This window comes from Notolepis coatsorum (assembly GCF_963971535.1).
Source record: "Notolepis coatsorum genome assembly, chromosome: 10".
Taxonomy (NCBI): domain Eukaryota; kingdom Metazoa; phylum Chordata; class Actinopteri; order Aulopiformes; family Paralepididae; genus Notolepis; species Notolepis coatsorum.
The window spans coordinates 45808945-45836088 of NC_140174.1; the positions used below are offsets into that span (position 1 = coordinate 45808945).

Genomic DNA, 27144 nt, shown 5'->3' on the forward strand with positions numbered 1-27144 from the left:
AATGGGTACAATACAGTATGGCTCAATACATACAATTGTTAAGGGGATGCAGACCTGAGAAAGACGTTTGTCTTGTTTCCATCAGGGTCCCCCATTTTCAATTCATATAGACATTTATGACATACACAACATACATGACATTTATGGCATAGGGACATATAGGTATTTAGTACTGATACATTTGTGACATAAACGGTATTCAAATATACAGTACTGTTACCCCTAGCTTTGGGTAGGGCGTTCCACATTGTTGTGGCATAATTGCGAAACGTGTTTAGTCCCTTGTTTGAGCCGAATCTGGGTTTTACATGATTTGTTGAGCTTCCTCTGGTGTAGTGGTTGTGGTATTCACTGACCTTTGGGAAGTATTTTGACATGTACATGGGTACCCCGGTCGTATAGTGTATCTTGTAGACCAGGCCCATTGCAAGTTGCTGTACTCTGTCGTCTACTCTAAGCCATCCTAGGGCCTAACAAAAATAATGGTTGGTTTCAGGTTGCCGACCGACCCTGCCGATTTAGGTGCGACCCAATATATTTTATGAGTTTTAAAAAAAAATTATATATTAAAAAAAAAAAAAAAAAAAATCTGATTTTTTTTTTTTTTTTTTAGAATAAAGTTTCATAGAAATCTTAGTCAAACATTTAGTATTATGGATATTAAACATGCTGGCAGAGTACATGCATCCATGTTGTTGTGAACATTTTAATTAAATAAAGAAATTCCCTATCCATAGTCGCCGTGGGAAAGAATAAAATAAAAAAATAAAATAAAATAAATTCCCTACCTACCCATGGCCAAACTGACAACCAACCTGAAACCAACTATTATTTTTGTTAGGCCTAGGTTGTCAAAGTGGGCAGGGGTGAGGTGGGTTCTGGGGTTCAGGTCAAGTAGTAGTCTGACCAGTTTGTTTTGTGATGTTTGTAATTTTGTTTTAAGCGCCTTTGAGGTGCTTTGGTACCATGAGGTGCACGCATAGTCGTAGTACCCTTGAATTATAATGGTTATAATTATGAAACGCTCCGGCGACATCAAGGCTGTTCCTTCAACCGGCGCACTTCTTATTATATCGACTCGGGACAACATTTGTTTGTGTCAGATTTGTGTTTGTATCTAGACCACATTGCTTAGCAGAGTTCGGTGATGTGAATGGAAACTGTCAAGTTGATCAACCGATTTTGAGTACTATCTGGGGCATGGGACTCGGGAGCAATCCTTTTTTTCCATTTTTTTTAAAATAACTAAATAGTTACTTTTCACAGTAACTCATTACTTTTGGGTGTAAGTAACTAGTACAGTAACGAAGTTACTTTGAAATGAAGTAACTAGTAAAGTAACTGAGTTACTATTTTTCAGTAACTAGCACAACACTGATTATGACCGCGCCACAAACGTTCTAGAAGGTTCTATGTTCTAGAAGGTTCTATTATGACATCATACGGTGGTTATAGGAGAATATCCGTACCCATATATCAAGTCAAATCAAATACAAAATACAATATCAAATAAATAACACAAGGTGAACGGGGTCGACGCCCTTGGAAGTCCTTGTAGTCTCGTTCAGTTCAATCCTACCGGACTGTTGGTGTAACAATAGTTGAGCATCAGGGGTATTCACATCAGGCTGGCATTAGCCTGGAGTTATATCAAATGTTCCGGGGTTGGCTCGCCATCGGGTATCGATCCAGCTGGGCACCTCCTAGAGCTGTACCGACCACCTAACTCGAAAGTCGAAACCCATATTTTTCTACCAGCTTAAAGCAATTCTCAATGAGTGTGACCTTAATAAGGAAGCAATCTTAATGGGTGATTTCAACATAGACTGACTGGGAAGACAAACGTGCTTCCTAAAACCCTAAAACCCAGCTAAACTCCGAAATCTTTCCGGTATCACGCTCTTCTAGACAGGGTTGCCCTCTTAGTCCCGGACTATTCAATTTATCATTAGAGCCTTTAGCACAATATATAAGACAATCCCAATCCATAGAACCAATCGCAATCAAGGGCACACAACATAAAATTAGTTTATATGCGGACAACGTAATACTGTTCATGCAAAACCCTAACACCGCAATGCCTCATCTTCTCAAGTTGATTGATGACTTTGGCAATCTATTGGGATTTAGGATAAATTGGCTAAAGTCGGCTTTCCTTCCACTTGCCCCTGCAAAAAATATACTCCTTCCAGAAGAAATACCAATGGTTAAACACTTTAGATGTTTGGGAGTTGAAGTATTCCCTACTATAAGCCAAACGGTGAAGTACAATTACATAAAAATCCAAAATAAGATCAAATACGACTTTGACAGGTGGTCAAAACTTAAAAACTCAGTACAGGCATGGGTATCAATAGTTAAGATGGATGTCCTACCTAGAATCAACTTCATTAGCTCAATGCTACCGTTACCCCCTCCAGATGGTTACTGAAAAAAATTACATTCTACCACATACAAATTTATTTGGAATAACAAACCACCACGTATAAAAAGATCCACCGCACAGAGAAACAAAGCCGACGGAGGTATGGCATTTCCAGATTTTTACCACTATTTTAAGGCGTACACTTTAAGACCACTGACAACCTGGTTTGATTCCCAAGCATCAGTATCCTGGAGAAATTTAGAAGTAAATATAGTAGCACCACATAGACTGTAGGACATAGTATACACCAAATTATCAATTAAGCAATGCGAATTGAAATTTGGCCCCATTATTACTCATGCGATCCGGATATGGCGTGAAACACAAAAAAAATATTCTAACCCACATAAATGGCATAGTCATACTCCCCTATTCAATAACCATGCACTCCTGATTGGAAAACAACCTATAAGATACCCTAAATGGGAAAAGCAGGGCATACACACATTAGGATATGTTTTCAACAAAGGGGGTTTTTGTAGATATGAAGAAATACATAAAAAATGTAATCTCACCAGTTCCACATATTATTTTTACGCACAGTTATTGGTATGTTTGAAGGCTCATGGAGTCCCATTAAGGCTACCAATAGAACACCACAGATACCACAAATTCTTCTATGAAAGAGAGACATCGAGAGGTTTTGTATCAGATTTTTATCATCAATTACTAACGTCCTCGTATGGAATCCTCCCCCTAGACTCAGTCTGGAGGAGGGATATACCAGACCTGGAAATAAATGTTGATTGCCAAGAAGCCTGGGCAAACGTTCGACTTGCGTCACGTAACCCGGACCATCAACAAATCAATCTTAACTATATTCATAGGACATACCTGACTCCTATAAGATTGAACAGAATGGGACTTAAACAAGACTCCAGATGCTCCTTATGTATAAATGGGGATGAGGGTACATTTATGCACATGTACTGGGATTGCCCACCAGTTAAGATATTCTGGAAAGAAGTGTCCCAGCAATTATCAAATTTCTTAATTCTGAATATACCTGTACACCCCTCTGTATTGCTGTTGAATGATGTTTTTGAGTTTGCAGTCCCTATACAGCTAAAGAGATTAGTTTTATCTGGTATCACAGCGGCTAAAAAGCTGATAGCATCACGATGGTTTCAACCGGAAAAAAATTGTCTGAAGGTTTGGATTCTTACATATCTCGATGTGATTTATCTAGAAATGTCTACAGCAAGAATTTTAGGTGTCAGTGAATCCAAAATTGCAATGTGGTTAGAAGTGGTGGAGAGAATAAAAGCTAGAATATGAATTGTAGTGCCTGGTTAAGAGCGAATGATAATGGATGGATTATCCAAGTGGGGGTCCGGGGGGGGGGAGCGAGCGAGAGCATGTGTACTGTAGGGCAGTGGTTCTCAACTGGTCTAGCCTCGGGACCCAACATTTTCCTTAGTCATTAAGTCGCGACCCAAAATTTTGAACCACTATGATTTATGTAAAAAAAAATATTTGCAGTAATACGCAATCTTTCAAAACATGAAATAAACACAAAAAAGTGCAACAAAAGTGCAACTATTGCTAAAAACCCAATGAAATAAAAGAATAATACATAATATATGCTTCTTAGCAGATTTCTTAGCTTAACATAACAGACCTAAGTTTGGGGGAACTAATGGGATAACTGGGGTTGCAACAAAAGTGCAACTAGGGCTAAAAACCCAATGAAATTAAATAATAATAATAAATAATTATGCTTCTTAGCAGACTTCTTAGCTTAACATAACAGACCTACGTTTGGGGGAACTAATGGGATAACTGAGGTTGCAACAAAAGTGCAACTAGGGCTAAAAACCCAATGAAATTAAATAATAATAATAAATAATTATGCTTCTTAGCAGACTTCTTAGCTTAACATAACAGACCTAAGTTTGGGGGAACTAATGGGATAACTGGGATTGCAATAAAAGTGCAACTAGGGCTAAAAACCCAATGAAATAAAATAATAATAAATAAAATGCTTCTTAGCAGATTTCTTAGCTTAACATAACAGACCTACGTTTGGGGGAACTAATGGGATAACTGGGGTTGCAACAAAAGTGCAACTAAGGGCTAAAAACACAATGAAATAAAATAATAATAATAAATAATATATCCTTCTTAGCAGACTTCTTAGCTTAACATGCAGGGAACTAATGGAATAACTGGGGATGATGTTTGCTCCTGACAAGAGTCTCAAAGTCTGGGGTGATGGTAGACAAAGCAACTCTGAGGTCATGCTCAATGTCCAATCTGTTCCTCCGCTTTGTCTTCAGCTGGACCAGAGCTGAGAAGCCACTTTCACAAAGATAGGTAGTGAAAAAAAGTCAAAAAAAAAAAAATTACTTTTTTTTTTTTTTTTACACACACATCCGCAACCCACTCAAAATGGCCCCGCGACCCACTTTTGGGTCGCAACCCACCAGTTGAGAAACACTGCTGTAGGGTATTAGATAGCAAGTATTAGGTGTATATCTTGTATAATAAATTTATTTAAATGGTGATTTCATTGGATGTGTACTGTTAATTAATGCTTGTATATCTAATTTTATGTTTATGTTTATGTGTATTATAAAAAAAATAAAAATAAAAAAAAAACAGCTAAACTAGGGTAACACCCACAACAAAGACCCAGATCGATCTAGTGTTTATTAACAGGCCGGTAGAGGATAACAAAATCATTAAATATTGTCACTGGTCTGTCTGACCATAACCTAACGCTCATTTCAAGAAAACTGTCAAGGAATCGATTGAACCTGCCTTCGACAAAAAAGCATAGCTACTTCAGAATTCCTAGGGCTGACCAAGACTACTTTGATGCTGCAATAAATTCAATCAACTGGAGTGATGTGGAAACAGACCGCCACCTCTTTATTTCCAAAATCAAGGGTCCAGGGCTCTTTTCATTCTTGCACGAGGAAGGATAATAATGATGATCTAGCCTTGATTTCAGGAAGATTCGATAATCAGGCGAAGAAATTACAACGTGTTTAGTGTATTCCACTAAAGGGCTATTATCGCGTCTTTTCCTGGAATTACTAAGAATCACCAAAACTACTCATATTCAAAACGGTATAAAATGGGAATGTACGGATGAAAAAACAATCCATTTTGTACATGTTGACTGGAAGCAAGTCACTAATAATCGACGGGTGTATTAGACCCATAGCTATAATTTAAGATATATTTTAAGCACTCGCAAATCTCGCAGTCCCCCCATTGAAGACAAACATTAACAGTAAATATCTCAATAAATCATAGGAATATACATTCCTGTATTTGAATCAATAAATGTAGGTTAGGAGAACATAATCCCCATTATACAATACAGTACAGTATGCTCTTGCTCGTTCTTCTTCCCCCCCCCTCAGGACCCCCCTTGGATAATCCATCCATTATTCGTTTCTAACCAGAGATTACAATTCATATGCTAACCTTTATTCTCTCCACCACTTCTAACCAGATTGCAATGCTGTCTTCATTGACACCTAAAATTCTTGCTGTAGATATCTCTAAATAAATCACATCGAGATAGGTAAGAAGAACTAGGGATGTCCGATATTATCGGCCGACCGATATTATGTGATATCGGAAAATATCGGTATCGGTTAAAAAAAATTAAAAAACAATAACAATATTTGTTATATATATATCCAGTGAAATTATTAGTTACCTGATATTATTCATTTTTTTGGGGGGGGGGGGACCCTGCATATATCGGTATCGGTTGATATCGGTTGATATCGGTATCGGAAATTAAGAGTTGGACAATATCGGAATATCGGTAAAAAAGCCAATATCGAGCATCCCTAGTAAGAACCCATACCTTCCGGCACATTTTATCCGGTTGAATCCATCGTGATGCTATCAACTTTTTAGCAGCCGTAAGACCGGACAAAATTTGTGTCTTTAGCTGTATAGAGGCTGCTAACTGCGAAACATCATTCAACAACAATACAGAAGGCATTACAGGTATGTTCAGAAATAAAAATTCTGATAATTGCGTAGTGACTTCTTCCCAGAATATCTTAACAGGGGGGCATTCCCAATACATATGCATAAATGTACCTATATCACCTCTTAGACACAAGGGCCCTCATTCATCAACGTGTTCTACGCACAGATTTGTGCTTACCCTGTGCGTACGATCATTTCTAAGCAAAGAGTGGGATTCATCAATTTCAACTTGAACTTGACTCCGTGCTTATATTTACGCACAGCTCGGACCATGCGTACCTGGCGCCCAGTGGTAGAATATATTATTACAACAAGGAAATGAGCTTCTGTGCATAATAACACTGGCATGTTCTGTACGAACCGTAGTTCATTATAGTTCATTGTAAAATAGCAACAGTAGTGTAATTATGGTCAAAACCCTATAAATAGCATTTGGAATAATAGATCTTTATTAGCATGGTTTATATAGCGTTATCGGAATATACGGGGTGTAGGCTACTGACTGACTGCGCCCCGCGTAGCTTGATTGATTGATTGAAAAGTTTATTAACAGATTGCAGAATGGGTACAGTACAGTACAGCTCAGTACATACAATTGTTAATTGGGGATGCAGACCAGAGAAAGACTTTCGTCTTGTTTACATCAGGGTCCCCCATTTTCAATTCATCATAAATCATAAAGCTCAACTCGTTATTATTTTGCGCAGACCGCAGAAACACGGGAACGTTTTGATTATATTTAAAAGGCTTTACGTTAAACGAAACAAGTGGAATTTCGAAGCTGTAAGCAGAATACAAGTCATATGAATATAGTGTTCTTCCCCCTTTTTACTGTATAAGAAAGAATAGAAAACGCATTGCAATGACACCAGATAGTGGACAGACTATGTATATGATGGGATTCAAGTTTGCGTTTTTGTTGATCATAGGCATGCTGTCAGAGTATGATATCTTAATCAAACATTCTAGAACATTTGTCGTCACAGATCATGTCCTAATAGAACATAGGCTATGGCATGGATCGTGATATTGTGTGGACTGTTATTATTACTGTACACCGGTACCACCCATTGTGACAACAGCCTTGTGAGTCCCGCACACAAACATGATGGAATTCAAGTTCATGTATTGAAAAGCAGGCTACATCATACATGCAGTGAGATTCATTGTTCTTGTATATGCTCTCGTATTATTGTTTATATAGGCTACCCAATACTGACATCAAAATAGATTGTAGTATGCCTCTAGAAATCATATGCAGCAGGTAGAAAATTGACGGGAGATCCATCGCGATTTGGAATAAAATTGAGAACTTTAATCCCTGGGTATTAATCAAACAACACGGGAAAAGGCAGTCATATTCCAGCGCGGTATTTATTAGTGTTTGCGCTGCCCAGGCAGCAATGGTTAATAGATATCATATCCGACATCACCGTAAGTGTACACGTCTGTCAGCCTGTCTCATGACACGCTTCCCTCGGCTTAGTCCATTTTTCCACATTTCATGGGTGTATTCCATTACCGTATATGGTTAATCGGGGCGTTTCTGGTATGCAAATACGTGAAAGTGTGCACGAGCCTCGGCGCAGAGCCAAGGTGGGATTCATCATGACAGGTGTGCGTAGAGCCTGCGTACGCACGTGTGATGAATCCCGACTTCCCTGTGCGTACACTGGTTCTACATTCCGTGCTTACGTGTGGAAATAGAACATGTTCTACGCACACATTGATGAATGAGGGCCAAGGAGCATAGAGAGTCTTGTTTAAGCCCCATTCGGTTCAATCTTATAGGTGTCGGGTAAATCCTATGAATATAATTAAGATTAATCTGTTGATGGTCCGGGTTGCGTGACGCTAGTCGAACGTTTGCCCAGACTTCTTGCCAATCAAAATCTACTTTCAAGTCTGGTATATCCCTCCTCCAAACTGAGTCTAGGGGAAGGATTCCATACGAAGACGTTAGTAAGTGATGATAAAAGTCAGATAATGTTGATATTTAAACTTAAAACATTATTATACAGACGGAAGCTTCAGCAAGTACAAAACGCTGCTGACCGACAAAAGAGAATCCCTCACTGAGGAAAACACAAAAGCCTAGCCATCATGTATCACAATGGTGATGTCAGCCAGAGATGGGGAGAAGCATGAACCTTTAAAGGACATCTCTTTGAAATAAATTACATTTTACAGTTTTTTCTGATTTCTTTTAAACAAATTATTATTTTGTATTTAATTATTATTTAGTTATTGCACTGCACTGGCAGTTGAACTGCATTGAACTGAACTGAATTGGAAAAAAGAAACCTCATAACCTAACTGGCACTGAACATTGAACTACACTGGCACTGTTTGCAGATGTACTGTTATTAAAGTTAGTTAAAAACATAATTTTGTATCGTTTCTTTTGGTTAAATCCAAAGGAAAAAATATCAAATCAGAGAAATACGAAAACGGGAAAATTAAAAACGGATAAATCCGAAAACAGAAAAATTCATATCCGAAAACAGGAAAAGATAAAAATGGATTTCATAGGGCCCTAGTTAAGGTGAGTTAATAAATTCACTCCGAAAATCTGCTCCGCTCTGATAAACTGACTCTTTGGTCAGAGCGTCCAGTGTGCACTCTGAGCCCTCAGAATTTCCGAACAACTTGAGTGCGCTCGCTCTGACACTGGTAAATAGATATGAGTGTTGTATGTGCCTCCCTGTATTGTAAATGGTTCATATGTGTGTTGTCACTCACTACTAGATGTATAATTGTAAATAAGTTAATTTAGCATTGTAAATAAATATTGTTAATATTTATTTACCTAATTTATGTGCAATCGTTTCATTTCAGCTCGAGAAATGCACCGATACTAACAACCGCCTTACTGAGCGTGTCTATGACGACACTGTTGACACCACGTATCTGTCACACGCGCGCCCCGCAGTTTTGGGGGCCAACCCCCCCCCCCCCCCCCCCCCCCCCCTCCCTTAGGGAAAACACTGGAGGGGCTTGGATCTTTGTCGCCGAAGGTCTTGCCTTCCTCTCGGCATTGCTCTGCCCTGGCTAAAATTCAAGATATTTCAGCCTTGCTGTTTTTTATTTATTTATTTTATTTTATTTCTGTAAGATATTTTGACGTCTTGTGACTCTGTGCCCCGGCCACCTTGCAGTCAGAGTGATGCAGACGCATATAATGTAGACTTTATTATGTCAACATAAAGTCTGTGAATTATATAAAACTAACTGAGATTACAGAAAAGAAATGGAGCATAATGTGAACTAGTTGTTCTGGGTAGGAATGCACTGATCCAACTTTTTCAGTCCTGATACCAATTGCTTTTAATGAACAGTATAGACTTGGACCTCTCTCTCTCTCTCTCTCTTCTCTCTCTCCCCCTCTCCCCATTTCTGCCGACAGAGTTACGTTCCCAGTCAACAGGACATCCTGTATGCCCGGAAGCCCACCAAAGGGATCCACGAGTATCAGTTTGAGATCAAGAACGTGCCGTTCAGGATGGTGGACGTGGGTGGGCAGCGTTCGGAGAGAAGGCGCTGGTTCGAGTGCTTCGACAGCGTCACCTCAATCCTCTTCCTCGTTTCCTCCTCTGAATACGACCAGGTAGTAGTAGTAGTAGTTTTATTCAGTCATCACACACAATGCAATATGCACAATCATTCAACAATCTTTGATTTGGCAGTGACTGAAAAGGTACAGACTGAAGCATAATGCTTATACATGCATGTCCTATATTCTTAACAAAATTAAGACTCAAACAGTATTCTAAAAGAAAATAACAAAAATAATTATTCACATTTGTAATCTTCAAAAATAGCTATACAAACCATTTTCTTAAAAACCAAAAGCGAATTACTCATTCTTAAATGTATATCAGCATTGTTCCACAAGTTAACCCCAACAATAGAAATACATCTCCTTTTAATCCCTTTCTTGGCTTTTTGAACAGTACATTTACAAATGCCTCTCAAATCATATTTTCTTTCATGTATTGAAAAAAAAAACTTTGCACACCGTCCGGGAGTAACTGTGCTTTAGCTCTGTACATTATTTGCATAATTGTATAATAAATCAAATCATTAAATTTCATAACATGAGACTTTATAAACAGTGGATTTGTGTGGTCATAGTAACCAGCCTCATAAGGTAAAACATTTTTAAATGTAAACTCTTCCTAGAATAGTTTGTTAACAAAATTGCGGGCCCTGCCTTTGAAAACGACTCTTTTCAGGTAGCTTTCTAGTTTCAAACAGTGTTCCAGGGATCCGAGTTTCCTCTGTTTATTCAGTTGTGAAAATATATCTTAGAAACTATTCCCTACTCTGACTCTCACTACATAGCACGATGCCACATATACACTATCTCATTTTCTCTTTAACATAGACTATAGAAGAGATTACTCAGTTTGTTGTAGTAGATAACGTTTTGTTAGTACCTTTTTTATTTATTTGTTTATTTTATTTTTTTGGTAATTTCCTGACCAGAAATGCCAGCGTATCGGTGGCGCAGGAGGGATACATTATTATTATTAGCAGGTGGAATTGAGGCTGGCTACAATTACATATCAAATCAGCTCCTCTCATTCCCTTTAGAACAACATGCTCCTGGCTACATCAGAATAACTTCAACCAAGGCCAAAGAGATCCAATAGGAAAAAAATAAAATAAAATAAAGAGATATGTGCATGTACGGTAGATACAGTAAGTATATATGTATGTCATCCAATTATGAATGAATGGATCATACATACACTTGGATGTGTTCCTATAGCCTATTGAAATTTATAATTTTCACTCATTCAGTTTAAAATTAAGACTTATCCATGATCTCCATAGATTGACTCAACAAAACATGAATATGATGGGAGGTCATTATTCTACATGCTGCCGCTGCCTATCTTCCAAAATTGAATGTGTTTCATGTCACCCCTCCACACGTAAAAGAGAATGTTTGCTCAATTATATGTAGCCTATATAAAATATTTTCCAGCCAGCACGGTAGCCTATAATCCATATCCAACGTTTCACAGTCAGACCCATGAGGAAGACCTGGGTGTTGAACCCTTGAACTCTGATTTGAGCCCATGTATTTGTGCAGTTGTGAAGTTAATCTAAATCACGTGGAGCGTGAATGTGATATATCACAAGAAACTATTCTACCTCTATTTTCTTTACCTTTTATGAGTGAACGCAACACTCTAACTTACCATCTTCAGATAATAAAGTTTGAAAACATTGTTCCTCTGAAAACTTAAAACGGACTTATGTGGTTCTTCATCTGCGGTACTCCATTGTGCTGGCTGGAAAATATTTTTAATATGAGCGATGGCTCTATCTGCGTGTGCCTCTGTGTTCTGCAGCATATCACAGATTGGGAAGACACCACAACCCTATAATACTTTCATTTGATTTCTATAAAGCCAAGGACTGGCCTACGCTTTAGTCTTGTCACTCTCCTTGCGTGTCCTTTTCTCTTTCAGTGCGTTGTGCTCACGGTTGCATTTTGATTATCTTAGGATGAATAATGGAATCCCTGACGCCATGATGTTTCCCGTGCATAATGATGCATATCAACTGATTCTTATCCACACATGAATTCAATAACCACAAGCGTAAAGCTTAAATAGCTCGTTGTGATAAACTGATTAGATGGCTCCATTCAGTTGAAGGCCTTGTACAAGCATAAAAAGGAATCCCTGCGTGTACGTATATGTAGTATGTATTCTAGATCTTTGCCATTTTAACAAAATTGGTAACTTATTTTAAAACACTTTTTAACCCACTTTGATTCACATACTTTTACTATGTTTTGTTATTTTTAATTTCTTTGTTTTTAATCTATTATTTTGTCTTTTTTACTGATTCGTGTTCTTTGATGTTACCCCTTGTTTCAGTTATGTTTTCTTTTAACATTATTTTAAAGTGCAGTTTATAAATAAGTTATCAGTATGTGGGGCGGCGAGGCTCAGGGGTAGAGCGGGTCGTCCAATGATCGAAGGGTTGGTGGTTCGAATCCCGCTCAAGCCCATGTCCATCCCACTGCCGTTGTGTCCTTGGGCAAGACACTTAACCTACTTGCCTCGTATGAATGTGTATGCATGTGAATGAATGTTGGTGGTGGTCGGAGGGGCCGTAGGCGATGATTATTCGCCACGCTTCTGTGAGTCTGCCTCAGGGCAGCTCTGGCTGCAATTGCAGCTTACCACCACCGGTATGACTGTGTATGAACGAATAATGGACTCTGTAAGCGCTCTGGGGTCACTGGGGTGTCATGAAGAGCGCTATATAAATCCAATCCATTATTATTATTATTATTAGTAGTAGCAGCAGCAGGGGCGAGACTGGGAGAGCGGTCGTCTGGTAGTCGGAAGGTTCCTGGTTCCATTCTTGCTCTTCTCTGGCAGCATGTCGATGTGTCCTTGACACTTAAACCCGAATTGTTCCCGATGTGCAGGTTGGCACCTTGCATGGTTGCCTTCGCCCGTCGGTGTGTGGGTGAATATTGTATATATAGGAACAAAATTGTAAAGCGATTTGGATAAAAGTGCTGCTTACTAGAACCAAAAGGAGAGCACATTAGTCCAGTCTTAGCTGCTCTACACTGGCTTCCTGTAACATTTAGAATTGACTTCAAGGTCCTTCTCCTTACATACAAAGCTCTAAATGGACAGGGACCTAGCTACATCGCCAACACTCTAATAAATTACAGGCCAGCAAGAACACTGCGATCATCAGCTGCTGGACTACTAGAGGCTCCCAGAAACAAGTCAAAAGAGGATCGGTAATGCAGCCTTTATCAACTATGCCCCAAAACTATGGAACAAACTACCCCAAAACATCAGGGAAGCCAACTTCTTCAGCTTCTATCCCCAGGCCATCAGGATGCTCAATGAACAATAACAAACCATCAAATACACCCACAGCACACACATCCACACGCACACACTCACTTTAAATAACTTTAAATAAACAACACACTGTAGCACCCACTTTACCCACTTTAGACACTAACACACTTTATATTTATTGGTAAGGAGATCTGCACATCAATGTCATACCTCAGTGCACCTCACCACCACAAGGTGGCACCACAAGCTAAGCTATACCTTACCTATATACCACCATTTCTACACTGTACTGTATCTGCATTGTATATACTGTACATATACTGTATATATTTTATACTTATATTGTACTTATTTTATACAATCTTTTTATTTTATCTAGCACACTTGGGAGCAAAACAGAAAGAAGCATTTCATGCAAACGTTTTCTGTATGACAACTAATAAAGAAACTTGAACTCACTAGACATCTTCAAAAGACAGCTTAAAACCTATATCTTTGCTCAGGCATTTAAATGAAACATCAGGGATATCCTGACACAAATTGTACTTTACCTGCACTATTCTTACCCTACCTACTTATATACACTTCCTATCAAATTCATGTGTCGGTTCTATGCAAATTTTATCTCACTACCTCCTGTGCACTGTAATTTTAAGAGCACTGCTCTGTTGTAATAAACAATTTAACTATTTTATCACACTTTTTACTTCTTACTGATGCACTGCTCTGTTGTATGTTAAATACCCTGTTGTATGTCTGTTCTATTTTATAATTTTTAGCCTACTTTTAAACTGAATCATTTAAAAAAAATTATTTGTATTACTGAACTGTAAACAGAAAGGCCTATTGGGATGCTAGATCCTAATGTGAAACACTGTGATTTACCGTACCTTGCTACCTCTATCTTTTTTATGCTAGCTTATGCCTGTATTTTTTACTGTTGTGAAGCACTTTGAACTGCAACTTCTGTATGAAAAGTGCTATACAAATAAAGTTATTATTATATAAAATGCACCATGCAGTAGCAGCAGTAACTTTACTGTAATAATAACAGTAGCACTCGTAGTAGCAGAAGTAACTGTACTGTAATAATAACAGTAGCAATAGTTATAATAGTAGTAGTAATTACTCCACAATGTTTGTCTCTCACTCAGGTGCTGATGGAGGACAGGCAGACCAACCGGCTGCGCGAGTCGCTCGACATCTTCGAGACCATCGTCAACAACCGCGTCTTCAGCAACGTCTCCATCATCCTCTTCCTCAACAAGACCGACCTGCTGGAGGAGAAGGTCAAGAGCGTTCCGCTGGGGGACTACTTCTCCGAATACACCGGGCCGGAGCACAGCCTGCTCGACATCCAGGCCTTCATGGTGGAGTGTTTCCAGGGGAAGCGGCGCGAGGCCTCCCAGAAGCCCCTGTATCACCACTTCACCACCGCCATCAACACGGAGAACATCAGGCTAGTGTTCCGAGACGTGAAGGATACCATTCTCCACGACAACCTCAAGCAGCTGATGCTCCAGTGACCCCCCCCCCCCCCCTTCTTTATACCTGCTTTAAAATACAGGACCTTCCAGGAGAACCTAGGAGGGGCCGGGCCTCGCAAAATAATCGGGATAGAATTTTTCAGCGTTCTAGTTTTTATTTAATTTTTTCTGCCTCCTGATCTGACCTGGTCGTGCAGAGCAGAAGGCAGAATGGTTATGCGATTAGGTTTAAGGACAGGGAGCATGAATGGACGTTGGATAAAGACTGACATCAGATCAGATTTAGTTGCTGTCCCCCCCCCCCCCCCCCCCCAACCTCTTCTACTCTGCTGCCCACTGATCTGAGAGCTGCCTCGCGGGACAGTGAGAGGATGATACCACAATGCCTTTTACTTACCCTTGTCTTAATGGAGACTTAATCACTGTGTGTGTGCGTGTGTGTGTGCCTGTTTGTGTGTTGCGTGCCTGTTTGTGTGTTGCGTGCCTGTTTGTGTTTGCTCTTGTGTGTCTGCAGCACATATACATACAGGTGTGTGCCTGTGTAACGAGGTTGAAACTTTGCAATGGGAGCTGTTTGGTGTAAACTCACTCCCCAAGTTAAATACCCACCACTTCGCCAGCTGAATTGGATCCTTTTCAGCTGGTGGAATGGATAACACCATGGTGTTTAACATACGTGGTGGTCACATGGTGCTGGTGAGCGGAGGATTCACCGTTTTCAAGGCTGTTGGGAGGACAGGTGCTCAGCGTGAAGTACCTGCTAGTACCTATAGTGACCACCGTTGACACAACCGGTTCACCTGATTTGTGTAAAGCTATCTTCCAATCGAATAGTCAAAAATGCCTCTTATGACGTGTGTCACACAGTTTACAAATTCTGCCTTTTTCTATTTTGTGGTCATTAACCCTTTTGTGTGTGTTTTTTTTATTTTGTTGTAAGAACTCAACATTCTAATTATGTTGATGTCGCAATGGCTACTGGCCCTTGAAAGCTGTAATGGTTCTAGAATTATTATGAGAAAACATTCCAACAAAAACATACACCTGAAAGAGAGCAACACACACACACACACAGAGGGAGAGACGCAAACACACAGGCCCCATTAGGCAGGTGAGCCAGTTTGTGAACAGGCTGTCCACTGTTTTCTCAGGGTTGAATAGAAACCACTGTTGTCATTGTTGTTGTACTGGCTGAATAATCTAATCCTGATCTAGGTGGCGCAGAGGCGGGTCTTAGCCGGGCTCTCTCCCGGTACAGTTAGCTGGTGGTAGTTTGGACTGTACTCTCCTGGCTTTGAACCCTGAACCTTTGACTCAGACCTACACACCTTCCACTTCTCACTCTCTCTTCACGTCTCCCCCCTCCCCTCGTCTCCTCTCCCACGCCTTATAAAGGGACAGACATTCCCCTGTTTGCCTGAATGATGAATGTCTTTTGTTAATAGATGTACAGAGATTTTGCTCTAAGTGTAGATCAGGATTTGGAGATATTATGTTCTGAAATATACTATAAAACCAATATTGTTTTAGTTACGGTATATTAGCTTCTTGTGTGTGTGTGTGTGTTGGCACTGAGTTGTTATTCATCTATAGTCTCTTAAACCAATTTATTTTTTCCTTTTAAGTGGACAACTTTCAAAAACACTGCTAAAAGTCTGTTTCTGCCAAATCACCCTGTACCTTCTCTTGAGACGGTTAAAAAACCAACAGCCTTTAGTTTTCCTTCGTAAAATGGAGCTGCTCTGAGCTTCGCTGCAGTTTCTAATCCTGGCCTTGTACATACTGTAATCTGGTGCCGTGTAAATATTCATCCAAGTTTATCTCCTTATGTAAATGGTTGTAGAAAATATGTACCAAGTGTGGCGCCAATCAATGGCTTTACCAATGAAGACGATATATTTTTCTCTTGCCGTAGAATTCTTTTTTTGCCTCCTCCTGAAATCTGTTAATTTCTCACTGTTAAGTCTCATGCCACTCTAACCATACCAATAAAACACTTTTCTAATTAAATATGCCACTTGTTGATTCATTGACGGATGTTGTTAATTCATAATAACGTGGTCCTGTGTAGAAGACACCACAGGGAAGTAAATTCTTTTAGGAGCCACCCCATGCTAAAAATTATTATGTCCATAGGCCTATATTATAAGAATGTTATTATACTCTAATAATTAAATGTAGTGTGCAATGTGACATCGATAGTGTTCATTTAGAATTGTGATAAGCATTGTGACAAGACAACGTTTAACTCAGCAGTGGTGCTATATACAACCATTTATTACATGTATTTATATTTATTTATACTACAGGATTGCGCTCATTTGAAAAAAACGCAGCATTCATCGCTGATCATCTTTTATCTCACGAGATAAAGCTGGGAACGAGGTTACTGATCATCGTGCGCGTTGTTCTCTTACGTCACAGGCCACGCCCACTCAACAAAAAGTACACAATGTAGCCAAAAATACAATTAACAGTCTGCCCCACATTACAACGTATAAATATGTCGCTGGGTAATATAAATAAATGCACAGTTCACTTACAAGTAGCTATTGAGTTAATACTATTTTTTTTCTTTTTGCGGAGCAATTTGGTGATTTACACTCAGGCTTGTTGCCGTGCCACCCAAAGGGTCCTTTTCAAATCACTGAAAGAGAAAGACGTGCAGATTAAGCGTGCACTTATTCCATGGCAGAGTCTGTTTAGATACGTGCACAATATTAACTTTAACGTCTCGGGCTCAAAGAAGTATTCCGCGTTCGCAGCTTCATTTAACCCCGAGGATACTTGGAACATGTCAGAAACGTGTTCTTTCAACAACTGCTTTAGGAGCCGATACTGCACTTTTTAAGTAGTTAAAATTCCTACTGTATAGCAGGCAGTGTTGTATTTTCATAATTGTCTTGGAGCATGCCACATTCTGACTGTCAAAATGAGCTCAGGTAAGTGTGAGAACGATCTGGAACCCCGGTATTATTCATGCAGGTCAAGCTGTTACACACATTACAGTGTTGCGACAAGGGTCGTGCAAGGGTAGAATCTGTAATGCCGTCAAACAGCGACATCTATTGTTTTGTATTTGTGTATAATGTATTGTTTTGGTCTGTCTGGCGTGGGATACTCTGCTATTAACACTTTGATCGCCATGGTTAAATTAATAATTTACCATCCCTAGCCAGCTCTATTTGTCTATGGAGAAGTTCCCCTTCTTTGCAGGGCTATAACTTTTTAAATTCTATTGCTAAATTTACATTATTATGGCCCATTCAATGTCCTATATCCACTGGAGGTACTTCTAGAAGTTACTACGTATCATCTGATATTGACCGGATGGGCGAGGGGGAGTTTATAATTCCGTGGGCAACGTTATACCATTCATCTAGTGTGGGTCATATGATCATCAGATCAGTTAGTATAGAAGACGTTAGAAAATAACGTTGAAACTCACCGTATCTTCCTCGCGCCGTTGGACGATCAGCTTGGAGTAGACAGTTTTCGATTATGGGATGTTGATCCTGATGAACCATTTCCAGGTTGTATAATACTATATACGTCCAAATAACGTTGTTTATTGAGTTAGGGCGAGCGATTGATTATCCAGTGTGTTGAGATAGAGTCCTGCTAGTGCTAATGATCGCGAGTGCCCGGATGAAATATGGATGAGCACTTCCTGTTTGACGAGTCACTTCCTGTTGGCGATCTGCCGATCGGCCACCAGATGGCGCTCTTGAACCGCTAGAGAGTTGTGTGGAGATCAGCAGTATATCTCAGGACCCCGGAGGAGAAATATGATTTCGATCACAGATTTTTTAAATATTGACATCAAAGTCGAGTTACGGCGTCTTCGGCAGAATGAGCATGGCGAGGAATGACGTCTAAACACGTCATCAGCGATTAAAGTGTTAATCAATGGCGGAAAGTAACTGTTAGTAGGGCTGTCTTAAATACTTCGAAGCTTCGTTCGATGGGCATGGGATTCGAATATGAAAATAAAATTCGATTATGTAAAAAAAAAAAATTGCAAAATCAACTCTGCCTCTCTTTGTTAATTACAACAAGCAATGCTGTTTGTTATTTAAGATGAGGTCGGACTCAGTCGGCACTGACAGATGTGTTCATTGTGCTGCTTTTATAAAGCCTCAAATGACGCTTACAATATTTCATGGAAGCAAAGTGTTTTGTTTGTCTAAGATTTAAAAAGGTTTAAACTTTACAGCACTGACAAAGTTGAACGAATTGCTGTACAAGTCCCACAACATTAAAAAAAAAATTAAATGTAATAATCTTTTTTATTTCGAAGCTTCGAATTAAAATCGAATCTCGGCCCCGAAGCTTCGAATTCCAAAAAAAAGATCGAAGGTCAGCCCTAGTTAGTACTTAAGTACAGAAAGTTATTTTGCATAGAAAACATGGCAGAAATGTATGAAGATAATGTATTTGAAGCCGGACAAGTTCAAGAGGACGTAATCAAAGCAGCATAACTGGACCACATACCACTTTAACATGACCTTTAGAGTTCAATGGTTCAATGGCTTGAATGCTCTCATGCTCTGGAATACACAAACATCATGTAGAATGCATACTTGTACATTTAATATTTAAGTGCATGCAATATCAAACACTTATCTACTTTGACTTAAGTCGCATTTTGATTTGATTTTATCAGGGTATTTCTACTTTTACTTAAGTAAAGGAACTGTGGACTTCTTCCACCACTGCTATTAAAAGTAGGCAAAGAAACGTACATCCAATTTTAAATATAATTGATTGACTGTGCTTTCCCCAACAGAGGTGTGCCCGTTCTGTGGGAAACTCTTCAAGAGGCTGAAAGCTCACCTGCCCCACTGCAAGGCAGCAGATCACTCCAAAACTGCTCCAAACACGAACAATGTCACTTTGAGTGGGAAGAAGACGTCACCTTTATCCGCCTCCAAACCGACTTCACCGCTGTTGGAAAAGATAACAAAAAAGAGTAAGAAACTCGCATCATCAACAGCAACACAAGTGAGGAAAAGTACGTTGGCGTCTTCATCCTCAGCAACGTTGCCACCACCATCACAGTCGTCACCACAATCAACATCACCGACACCTTTGAGGGATGGCACTGGGACATCATCCTCCTCCTCTCTGCCACCATCCACACCATCGTCCACAGGATCTGTGTTACCGCCAACACCCAAGAAGAAGAAACAGAAGCTGGCAGATCAGATGGCCACCCTGTCCTCCTCATCCCCCATCTCTTCTTCTTCTTCTCCTCCTCCTCATCCTCTTGCTTCCTCTCCCTCCCTCTCTAAGCCCAAAAAGAAGGAGAGTCTCCGTGCCCTGATTGAGGCCACTATGTTAAAGCAAGTTCCAGAAAGGGCTTCGGAGGGAACCAAGCCTACCTCAGACCTGCTGTTAATCTCTACCCCCACCGAGTCTATAACCTCCAGAGCCCCGTCACTCACAGGGAGCCAAACAGGTCCAGACACAGACAGCGGCAAGACGGCCCCCGTCTCCAAAGACCTAAAGTCAGAAAAAAGAGCCCCCAGAAAAAAGGGCCCACTGAAGGAGAAGGCAGGACTGTCGACAACCAGAGCTTCCTCTGCTTCTCGGGACTTTGAAGGACTGGGCGGTGGAAACGGCACAAGACCCGACGTCAATGTCTTGGAGGACAATTACCTGTCAGGGAAGGAGAGGTTAAGGGGACCTGGAAGTGGTCATCAGGCCAGGGTTACCCTCCAGGACGTTGCCACCTTAGGCCGCTCTAACATCAGTTATAAGAATGGTAACCGGAGCATACTGGACCAGATTCAAATGACACCAATCCAGACCCCTGACACACTGAAAACCAGAGGACCACTAACAGTCCATCTCAATCAAACTTCACTTTCAACACAGAATCGTAATGAACACGTGGCCGGCCTGCCGGGCCAGTTGGCTGCCACTAGGCCTCAAGCTGCAGAGCTGTCCACGGTCAAGACGGAGAGCACTGAGGAAATGAAACCCAAGCAAGTGTCTTTAGTACCACTCCAGAAGGAAGGTGGCCTGTCTGCGCCCCTGAAAAGCCTGGTTTGTTTGGAAGGGGGGCTGAATGTGAGCTCTCACAAGGTCGGACTCCTCTCAGCATCACCCACTATCGCTAAGCTCATGGAAGGAGGAGCTCTACCCAGTGTCTCTTCCTCCTCCTCTCCCCTCCCTCGTCCTCAACCTCTCCCTCTCTCAACTCTATACGTGGGAGCAGGAACAGTGAGAGCCAATGAGAGACTGATGTTGGACAGGTCACGGCTTGGGATCAGGAAGCCGGGTCAGTTTAAGAGACATACGGGTCATATGGCAAATGTTTCCTTCTCGCATAAACTTCAGTATTTCTATTGATAAATAATCAAGATCTTCACTGTGTATCTTATCAAACAGACCCTTTCTCTGAACAAGATACAGAGGACAGTATAAAAGAAAATACATTTGATTTAGCCCACATACAGTAAATGACAAAGCCGATCCTGTTCTTCAGTGCCAACATAACGTCCCGTTTGCAAATGTAAAGGCAATATTCCAGACGTAATCTGGGCACACAAAGATTTTTTTCCTTTTGGGCAGGTTATATTTCACATAATTCTCAGCACTGAACTCATTTTTTATCAAACCGTATGTTTCTCACTCCAAATCTCAACAGCCTGTTTCTCTTATAAGCTGCTGGAAAACAGCCTCCTTAATCAATGCCAATATTAACCTTTTCTTTCTGGATGTACAATTCTTCACGTCTCTGAAACAATATGTGAAGAAGATGTCCTGCCCAACAGCCTGTTATACACTATACATCTGTATATCCCACATAAACATTAACATTATTGTCGCTCATACTCAAAAATATATTCCACAATCTACTCCTAACATACTTCACAGGGTTCCCATCCCATATCTCCTGTGATGGCTAGGATTAGGGAACATTTGTTGAGTGCCAAAAACTACTTAATATATCTATTATTATGAATGAATCTGTTAAAATCCATTCTAGGCTTTATAACCTAAATCCCAGTGACATGATCCAACACAGGAAAAACATAGGCTTGATGGAGCTTGGTGTTAAAAGATTCTGCCAGTAAGAGTCTTTATGAATCTCCAGTTCCTTCTGTTTCCACTAACATTACATGTGTGCTGATAGATGTACCTGTGTGTGTGTACATTTAGCAGGTATCTTGATGGATCGGAAACTTGGGGAGGTGAGACTGGGGGAGCTCCATGAATGGCTCGCCCTCAAAACCCCCTGCAACCCCAGGGAGGCGCTGGGGCTGCTGCAAGGAGGTCAGCTCATATCTAGAGTTTGCATTTTAATGTTTTAAATTTTTTTCTTTTCTTGTCTCTCATACATCACTGTGTAGTTCTGCTGACAACTAGGGATGCACCGGTAGCACTTTTTCACCGCTGGTTCCTAAACCAATTCCAACTATTCCGATAAACACCTCACACATTAGGGCTGTCAATGGACCTACTGTATCTCAAACGCCAGCCTCTTTTCTTGATCCTTGATCACAACCGTCTCTTTCCTAGTACAAAGTTTGTTGAAGCGACAGTTGTGATTGGAGGATCAAGAAAAGAGGGTGCAGGAGTTTGAGATAGGTCCATTGTCCCTAAAAAATACCATTTGATACAAAAATGTATAGGCTGAAATGGGGCAAATTCTAATGAAATTTTAAATTGAAGTGATAAAATGTACATACCACATCGAAGCAGACGTAAAATGCTTACAATTAACGTGTTTATTGTCTGTTGTATTTGCTATTATGGGTAGTACCGATTACGGATGGGAATCGAGAAACGGAACCGGTTAGGAACCGGGTCCTAATTGTCCGATTCCTGGAATCGCATGCCTCCGTGACTATCGATTCCTCTTATCGATGCCATGTTTTTCTGACAGTTGCGCATTTCAAAACAATAACGTTAGCGCCACGCATTCAGCCATAGCAGACTATTTGATTCCTTGACTAGAAAAACCTAAATGAAAACGAATGCTTTCACTGTATAAATATTCTCCCATTTCATCCATTTTAGATGATCACAATAGACTGAGGCTGCAGCTAGTGGTTCTCGCGCACCTCAGGAAAATCCTTTCACGCTAGCACAGCGGGGTAAACTGACTCAGGAAACGGTGAACAAGTGTCACTAAATTTGTAAGGGCTCAACAATAAATGACAATCAGATATGTCAAGTTGCATGTTGTTATTCTAACCAGCTTAGTTCTGTTGCATTTCCATAAAGAATCGTATCGATAAGCAGAATCGATAATGGAATCGTATCGATAAAATCTTATCAATTCCCATCCCTAGTACAGATAGAAAACTGTCATTGGGCAGTGCTTAGTAACACCCATTTATTGGCTTGTATTGTAGACATTTGACTGGCAGTTTGGTATTCGATTCATATAATGTTTCATGAAATTAATTCTGACGGCCCTATTGGGTCGGTTATCTGATTTTAGTAATGGGGATTTTAGCCTGGACACATACAGCACACAGTAATAATAATAATACACTTTATTTGTATAGCACCTTTCATAAAAGAATTGCAGCCCAAAGTGCTTCAAAGTGCTGCAGTGATGTAGACACAAAATAGACAGGCATAAAATGAGCACACATTTGGCATAATTATAGATAGGCACAAAAAGAGCAAAGGATTTACATTAAAATCTCCCTGAAGATTTTTAATAGATTTCTGTCATTAAAATCTATAAAAAGGATTTTGATAGATTTCTGTGTTAAGATGTCCAACCCCAAGAGGGGTTTGTTTGTTTGTTTGTTTATTAACACAGTTAAACAGAAGTAAAAACAATACATAATAAGTTATAACGATTGTGAAGGAGAAGTTAGAAGCCTAGAGGCTTATCAAGAACGTCCCCTGTTTTATAAAATCAAACATACAAAAATACAAAAATATGCATATTATAAAATACCAGAATACATTAAAAGATTCGTGTTAATACAAACATACATACACACAGTACATATATGCATATACTGTGTACATAATAATATATAACAACCCACCCACCTGCCTACATACCTACCCACCCACATAACCAAATGCATACCTACATGTATGACCTGTTATCTATCTACTACTTTTGGATGAGAATTTTTTTGTAGTTTGCTTTAAAAATAAGCAGAGATGGAGATTTCCTCAGCATAGGATCAGCTGCATTCCAAAGATTTCCTCTACAGGTCCCACCCACCTCCAGGGTCTGAGGCCCCACTTGTATTGGGAATCATGCCAAATAAAAGCAATGCATGAAGTGCAGTTATAGAATGAGTATAGAAATAGTGCAGTGTAATAAAATAGTTTTCATCTACAGTACAACAATCACAGTCTGGATGCAATGAGTCCAAGCAGCAGAGTGTATTAAAAGGCTAGGAAGAGGTACGTTTTAGCTTACTTTTGAAAATATTTAGAGATCTAGCCTCCCTAATGTCCCTAGGTAGGGTGTTCTATAGCTTTGGTGCATAATTTGCAAAGGCGGCATCCCCCATTTTCTTTTGGCTGTGGTTGGGAAACTTCAATAAACCAGTAGTAGATGACCGCAATGTTCTGAATTAGGGATGTTCGATATTGGCTTTTTTACCTATACCGATATTGTCCAACTCTTAATTTCCGATACCGATATCAACCGATACCGATATGCAGGGTTTCCCCTCCAAAAAACTGAACAATTTCAGGTAATTAACATTACATAATCTCTTGTCGTGGAATTAACACATTATGCGTACTTTTGACAATAAATAAAATCAGAATATGTTCTTACTTGCTTGCCTGGGTAAATAAAGGTTAAATAAATGTAAATATATATATATATATATATATATATATATATTTTTTTTTTTTTTTTTTTTTTTTTTTTTTTTTGAAAACCGATACCGATAATTTCCGTTATCACATTTGAATGCCAATATCTGTAGGCCGATAATATCGGACATCCCTATTCTGAATCTAGGGGGCACATAGTTGACAAGACAATTGGCTTGTTTAAGGTAGAAGAATGGTGTTTTTGTCACCTTGTTGATGTGTGATTAGGTCTGAGTCACCAAGAATTGTTACTTCGGGTTTAATCCAAGGAGTAAGTTGCCCCATATTGCTCAACAGCATTTCTCTTTTGGTTATAGGGCCCACTGGTAGGATTTCAGTTTTGTCCTCATTTAACTTTAGGAAGTTATTGGTCATCCATTTGTTTATTGCTAAGAGACGGGCAGAAATGTAGTTAATAGCTGTGGGATAATTTGGTTCAGCAGAGATGTACAATTGTGTGTCATCTGCGTAGCTATGGAAACATACATTGTGTTTTCTAACGTCCCCAGGTGGCAGCATGTATATGTATTGTGAGAATAATAATTGACCAAGGCAGCTCCCTTGTGGGGAGGTGTCATGTTTCTCAGAAGCATGATCTCCAAGCCTGACATAATATTTTCTCCCTTTGATATATGTTCTGAACCAGTTTAATACATAGTCAGAAAGACCAACTAACCTTTCTAGACGATTTATAAGGATATCATATATCATATCACAGTATACTCAGCAAACATACTGCACGTACAATAAATGCTCATGTGCCTTATGCCCAGTGACAGGGAAATTGACCAACACATACATTCTCTCTCTCTCTCTCTCTCTCGCTCTCTCTCTCTCACACACACACTCTGTACATCAAGGTACCACTTAGTTCTGTCTACTATCCAGTATAAATACTTTGTTAGCTCGCCATTCTACAGAGAACTAGGCTATAGCTCTATTGCTGTAACCTAGGTCTCTCCGTGTTGCAACGGCAGTCATTCTGTCAGTATACTCTATCCTTAATCAAAGATTATTCCACATTACCCAGTATCCCATTCTATGTCTCTCTGTATGTATGAAGGCTGGCAGTGGTACCAGAGGAAGTATATACATGTGAAGAAGGGTGGCATCGGAGGAGTGGCCATGCTTCTAGCAGGATACTGTGTCCTCAGCTACATATGGTGTTACCCTCATATAAGTAAGTGTGTGTGTGTGCTTGTACCTAGGGGTGCGCATGTGCATAGCATACGTATGATATCATGCATGCATACATTTTAATCTTATTTGTGATTTTAGATTTTTACTACTTAAATGTTCATTGTGAGTGATCTGTAGTGCTGAATTTCCCTCAAGATCAATAAAGTACTTCTATTATATTATATTCTGTTCTATGCATATGCCTTATTAGAAAATAACACTACCCAGCAAGTGTTACTTAAAGGTGCTGTATGTGGTATTTAGAGAAGTAAGCAAATTTGGCTTGATAAGATTTCTTGAAATAAGTAAAAAAAAAAATATATATATATCTAGTTCTCTCTCCTGATTGGATAAAGTGAGAACAGGATACCAGAACATTTTCTGTTTACTGCAGAGCGGAGGGAATGGGACCATGTTACTCTCTCTATATAAACCACTCTATACTAGAGCTACTTAACACTTGTTTTAACAAAAAGAATACTTCTTACAGCATCTTTAATTGCAGCGTAGGTTAAATGCTATATAGATAATTTCTCCATTTGTAACCGATTCCATATCCTTTTTCACATTGCTAGGTTTTTCCTTACTTCGCTGGGGAATGTCTGGGAGTGTTGCATATTTGGATTTTTTGTTCTTTTTTTGTTCTTGATTTATTGTGATGTTTCTTCTAAGACTTGTAAAGCCCATGGGGACATTACCTTGTGATTTCGGGCTTGACAAATACATTTGATTTGATTTTTAAATTTGATTTGTTTGTTTATTGCAGAGCGCGACCGCTGGAGGAAGTACCACTAAGGCCAAGGAGCGCCAGTTCAGAGAAACTGAAGGCATGAAGGCAGACAATCGAGGCAGAAATTTAATCTTTCAGGTTTTCATGGTAGAGGCGCTGTAGCTCATTTACATTAAGTGCCTAGACATTCTAGAACTTAATCCTGTTTGACAAGTCTGTTTCTGTTCATGTAGGCCTCTTACCCGTGTTTCTGTTCACCTGTTTTTCTGAATATTTGTGTCACTTTGTAGTTTTTGATGATGAAATGGAAAGACGCTCCTATGCAAAATAATTTATTTAATAATAATAATAAAAAATGTAGAAGCCATGGCCAAGATCCATGATTTAAAAATGGTTCCTCTGCAGTCCTCTAGGAGGCAGTGTTGGATAGCATTTCCAGTAGGAAATGACCGAATGTTTGTTTTGCAGTTTTCCTTCCTCCTTGGTGCAGAGGCCCTAGTACCAATGTCACATTGTTATTATGCATGTCTAGTTTACCCACCGTGTGTGATTGTTTAAACTACAAACTAACAGAATACCAAAGTGTTTATTGACCAGACTGGACCAGTTTATGATTGTATTAAAAATGAATTTATTGTTGACTTTGCTGTTGTAGTGAACACACATTAGCTACAAATGAACTGACAGTATTTTTTG

The 27144-nt window shown here is 39.7% G+C and overlaps 2 protein-coding genes across 3 annotated transcripts in view; both read left to right on the forward strand.

Annotated features, from left to right (window-relative positions):
- LOC311236013 (guanine nucleotide-binding protein subunit alpha-13-like) overlaps nucleotides 1–16722 on the forward strand; it is a 45758-nt gene extending 29036 nt beyond the window's left edge. Inside the window, exons 4-5 of the mRNA XM_084323590.1 lie at nucleotides 9792–9992; nucleotides 14391–16722. Of these exons, the coding sequence (XP_084179716.1) occupies nucleotides 9792–9992; nucleotides 14391–14762 (573 nt within the window). The 3' untranslated portion in view covers nucleotides 14763–16722. The remainder of the gene's footprint in view (nucleotides 1–9791; nucleotides 9993–14390) is intronic.
- Nucleotides 16723–17454: 732 nt separating this feature from the next.
- LOC311235364 (uncharacterized protein) lies at nucleotides 17455–26603 on the forward strand. Of its 2 annotated transcripts, none has more exons than XM_084322807.1 (5): nucleotides 17455–17665; nucleotides 19513–21009; nucleotides 21894–22007; nucleotides 25603–25719; nucleotides 26485–26603. In XM_084322807.1, the coding sequence occupies exons 1-5, from the start codon at nucleotides 17656–17658 to the stop codon at nucleotides 26511–26513; spliced, it is 1767 nt and encodes a 588-aa protein (XP_084178933.1). In that variant the 5' UTR covers nucleotides 17455–17655; the 3' UTR covers nucleotides 26514–26603. The 2 variants fall into 2 exon arrangements, with proteins under 2 accessions (XP_084178933.1, XP_084178934.1); XM_084322808.1 differs by having other exon boundaries at nucleotides 21897–22007.
- Nucleotides 26604–27144: the final 541 nt, after the last annotated feature.

Excerpts from the sequence above, each read along its gene's own strand:
- LOC311235364 (XM_084322807.1), top strand. Across the intron at positions 21,010-21,893 it reads GCTTGGGATCAGGAAGCCGG|CAGGTATCTTGATGGATCGG; the intron begins GTCAGTTTAAGA and ends GTGTACATTTAG. Across the intron at positions 22,008-25,602 it reads GCTGGGGCTGCTGCAAGGAG|GCTGGCAGTGGTACCAGAGG; the intron begins GTCAGCTCATAT and ends GTATGTATGAAG.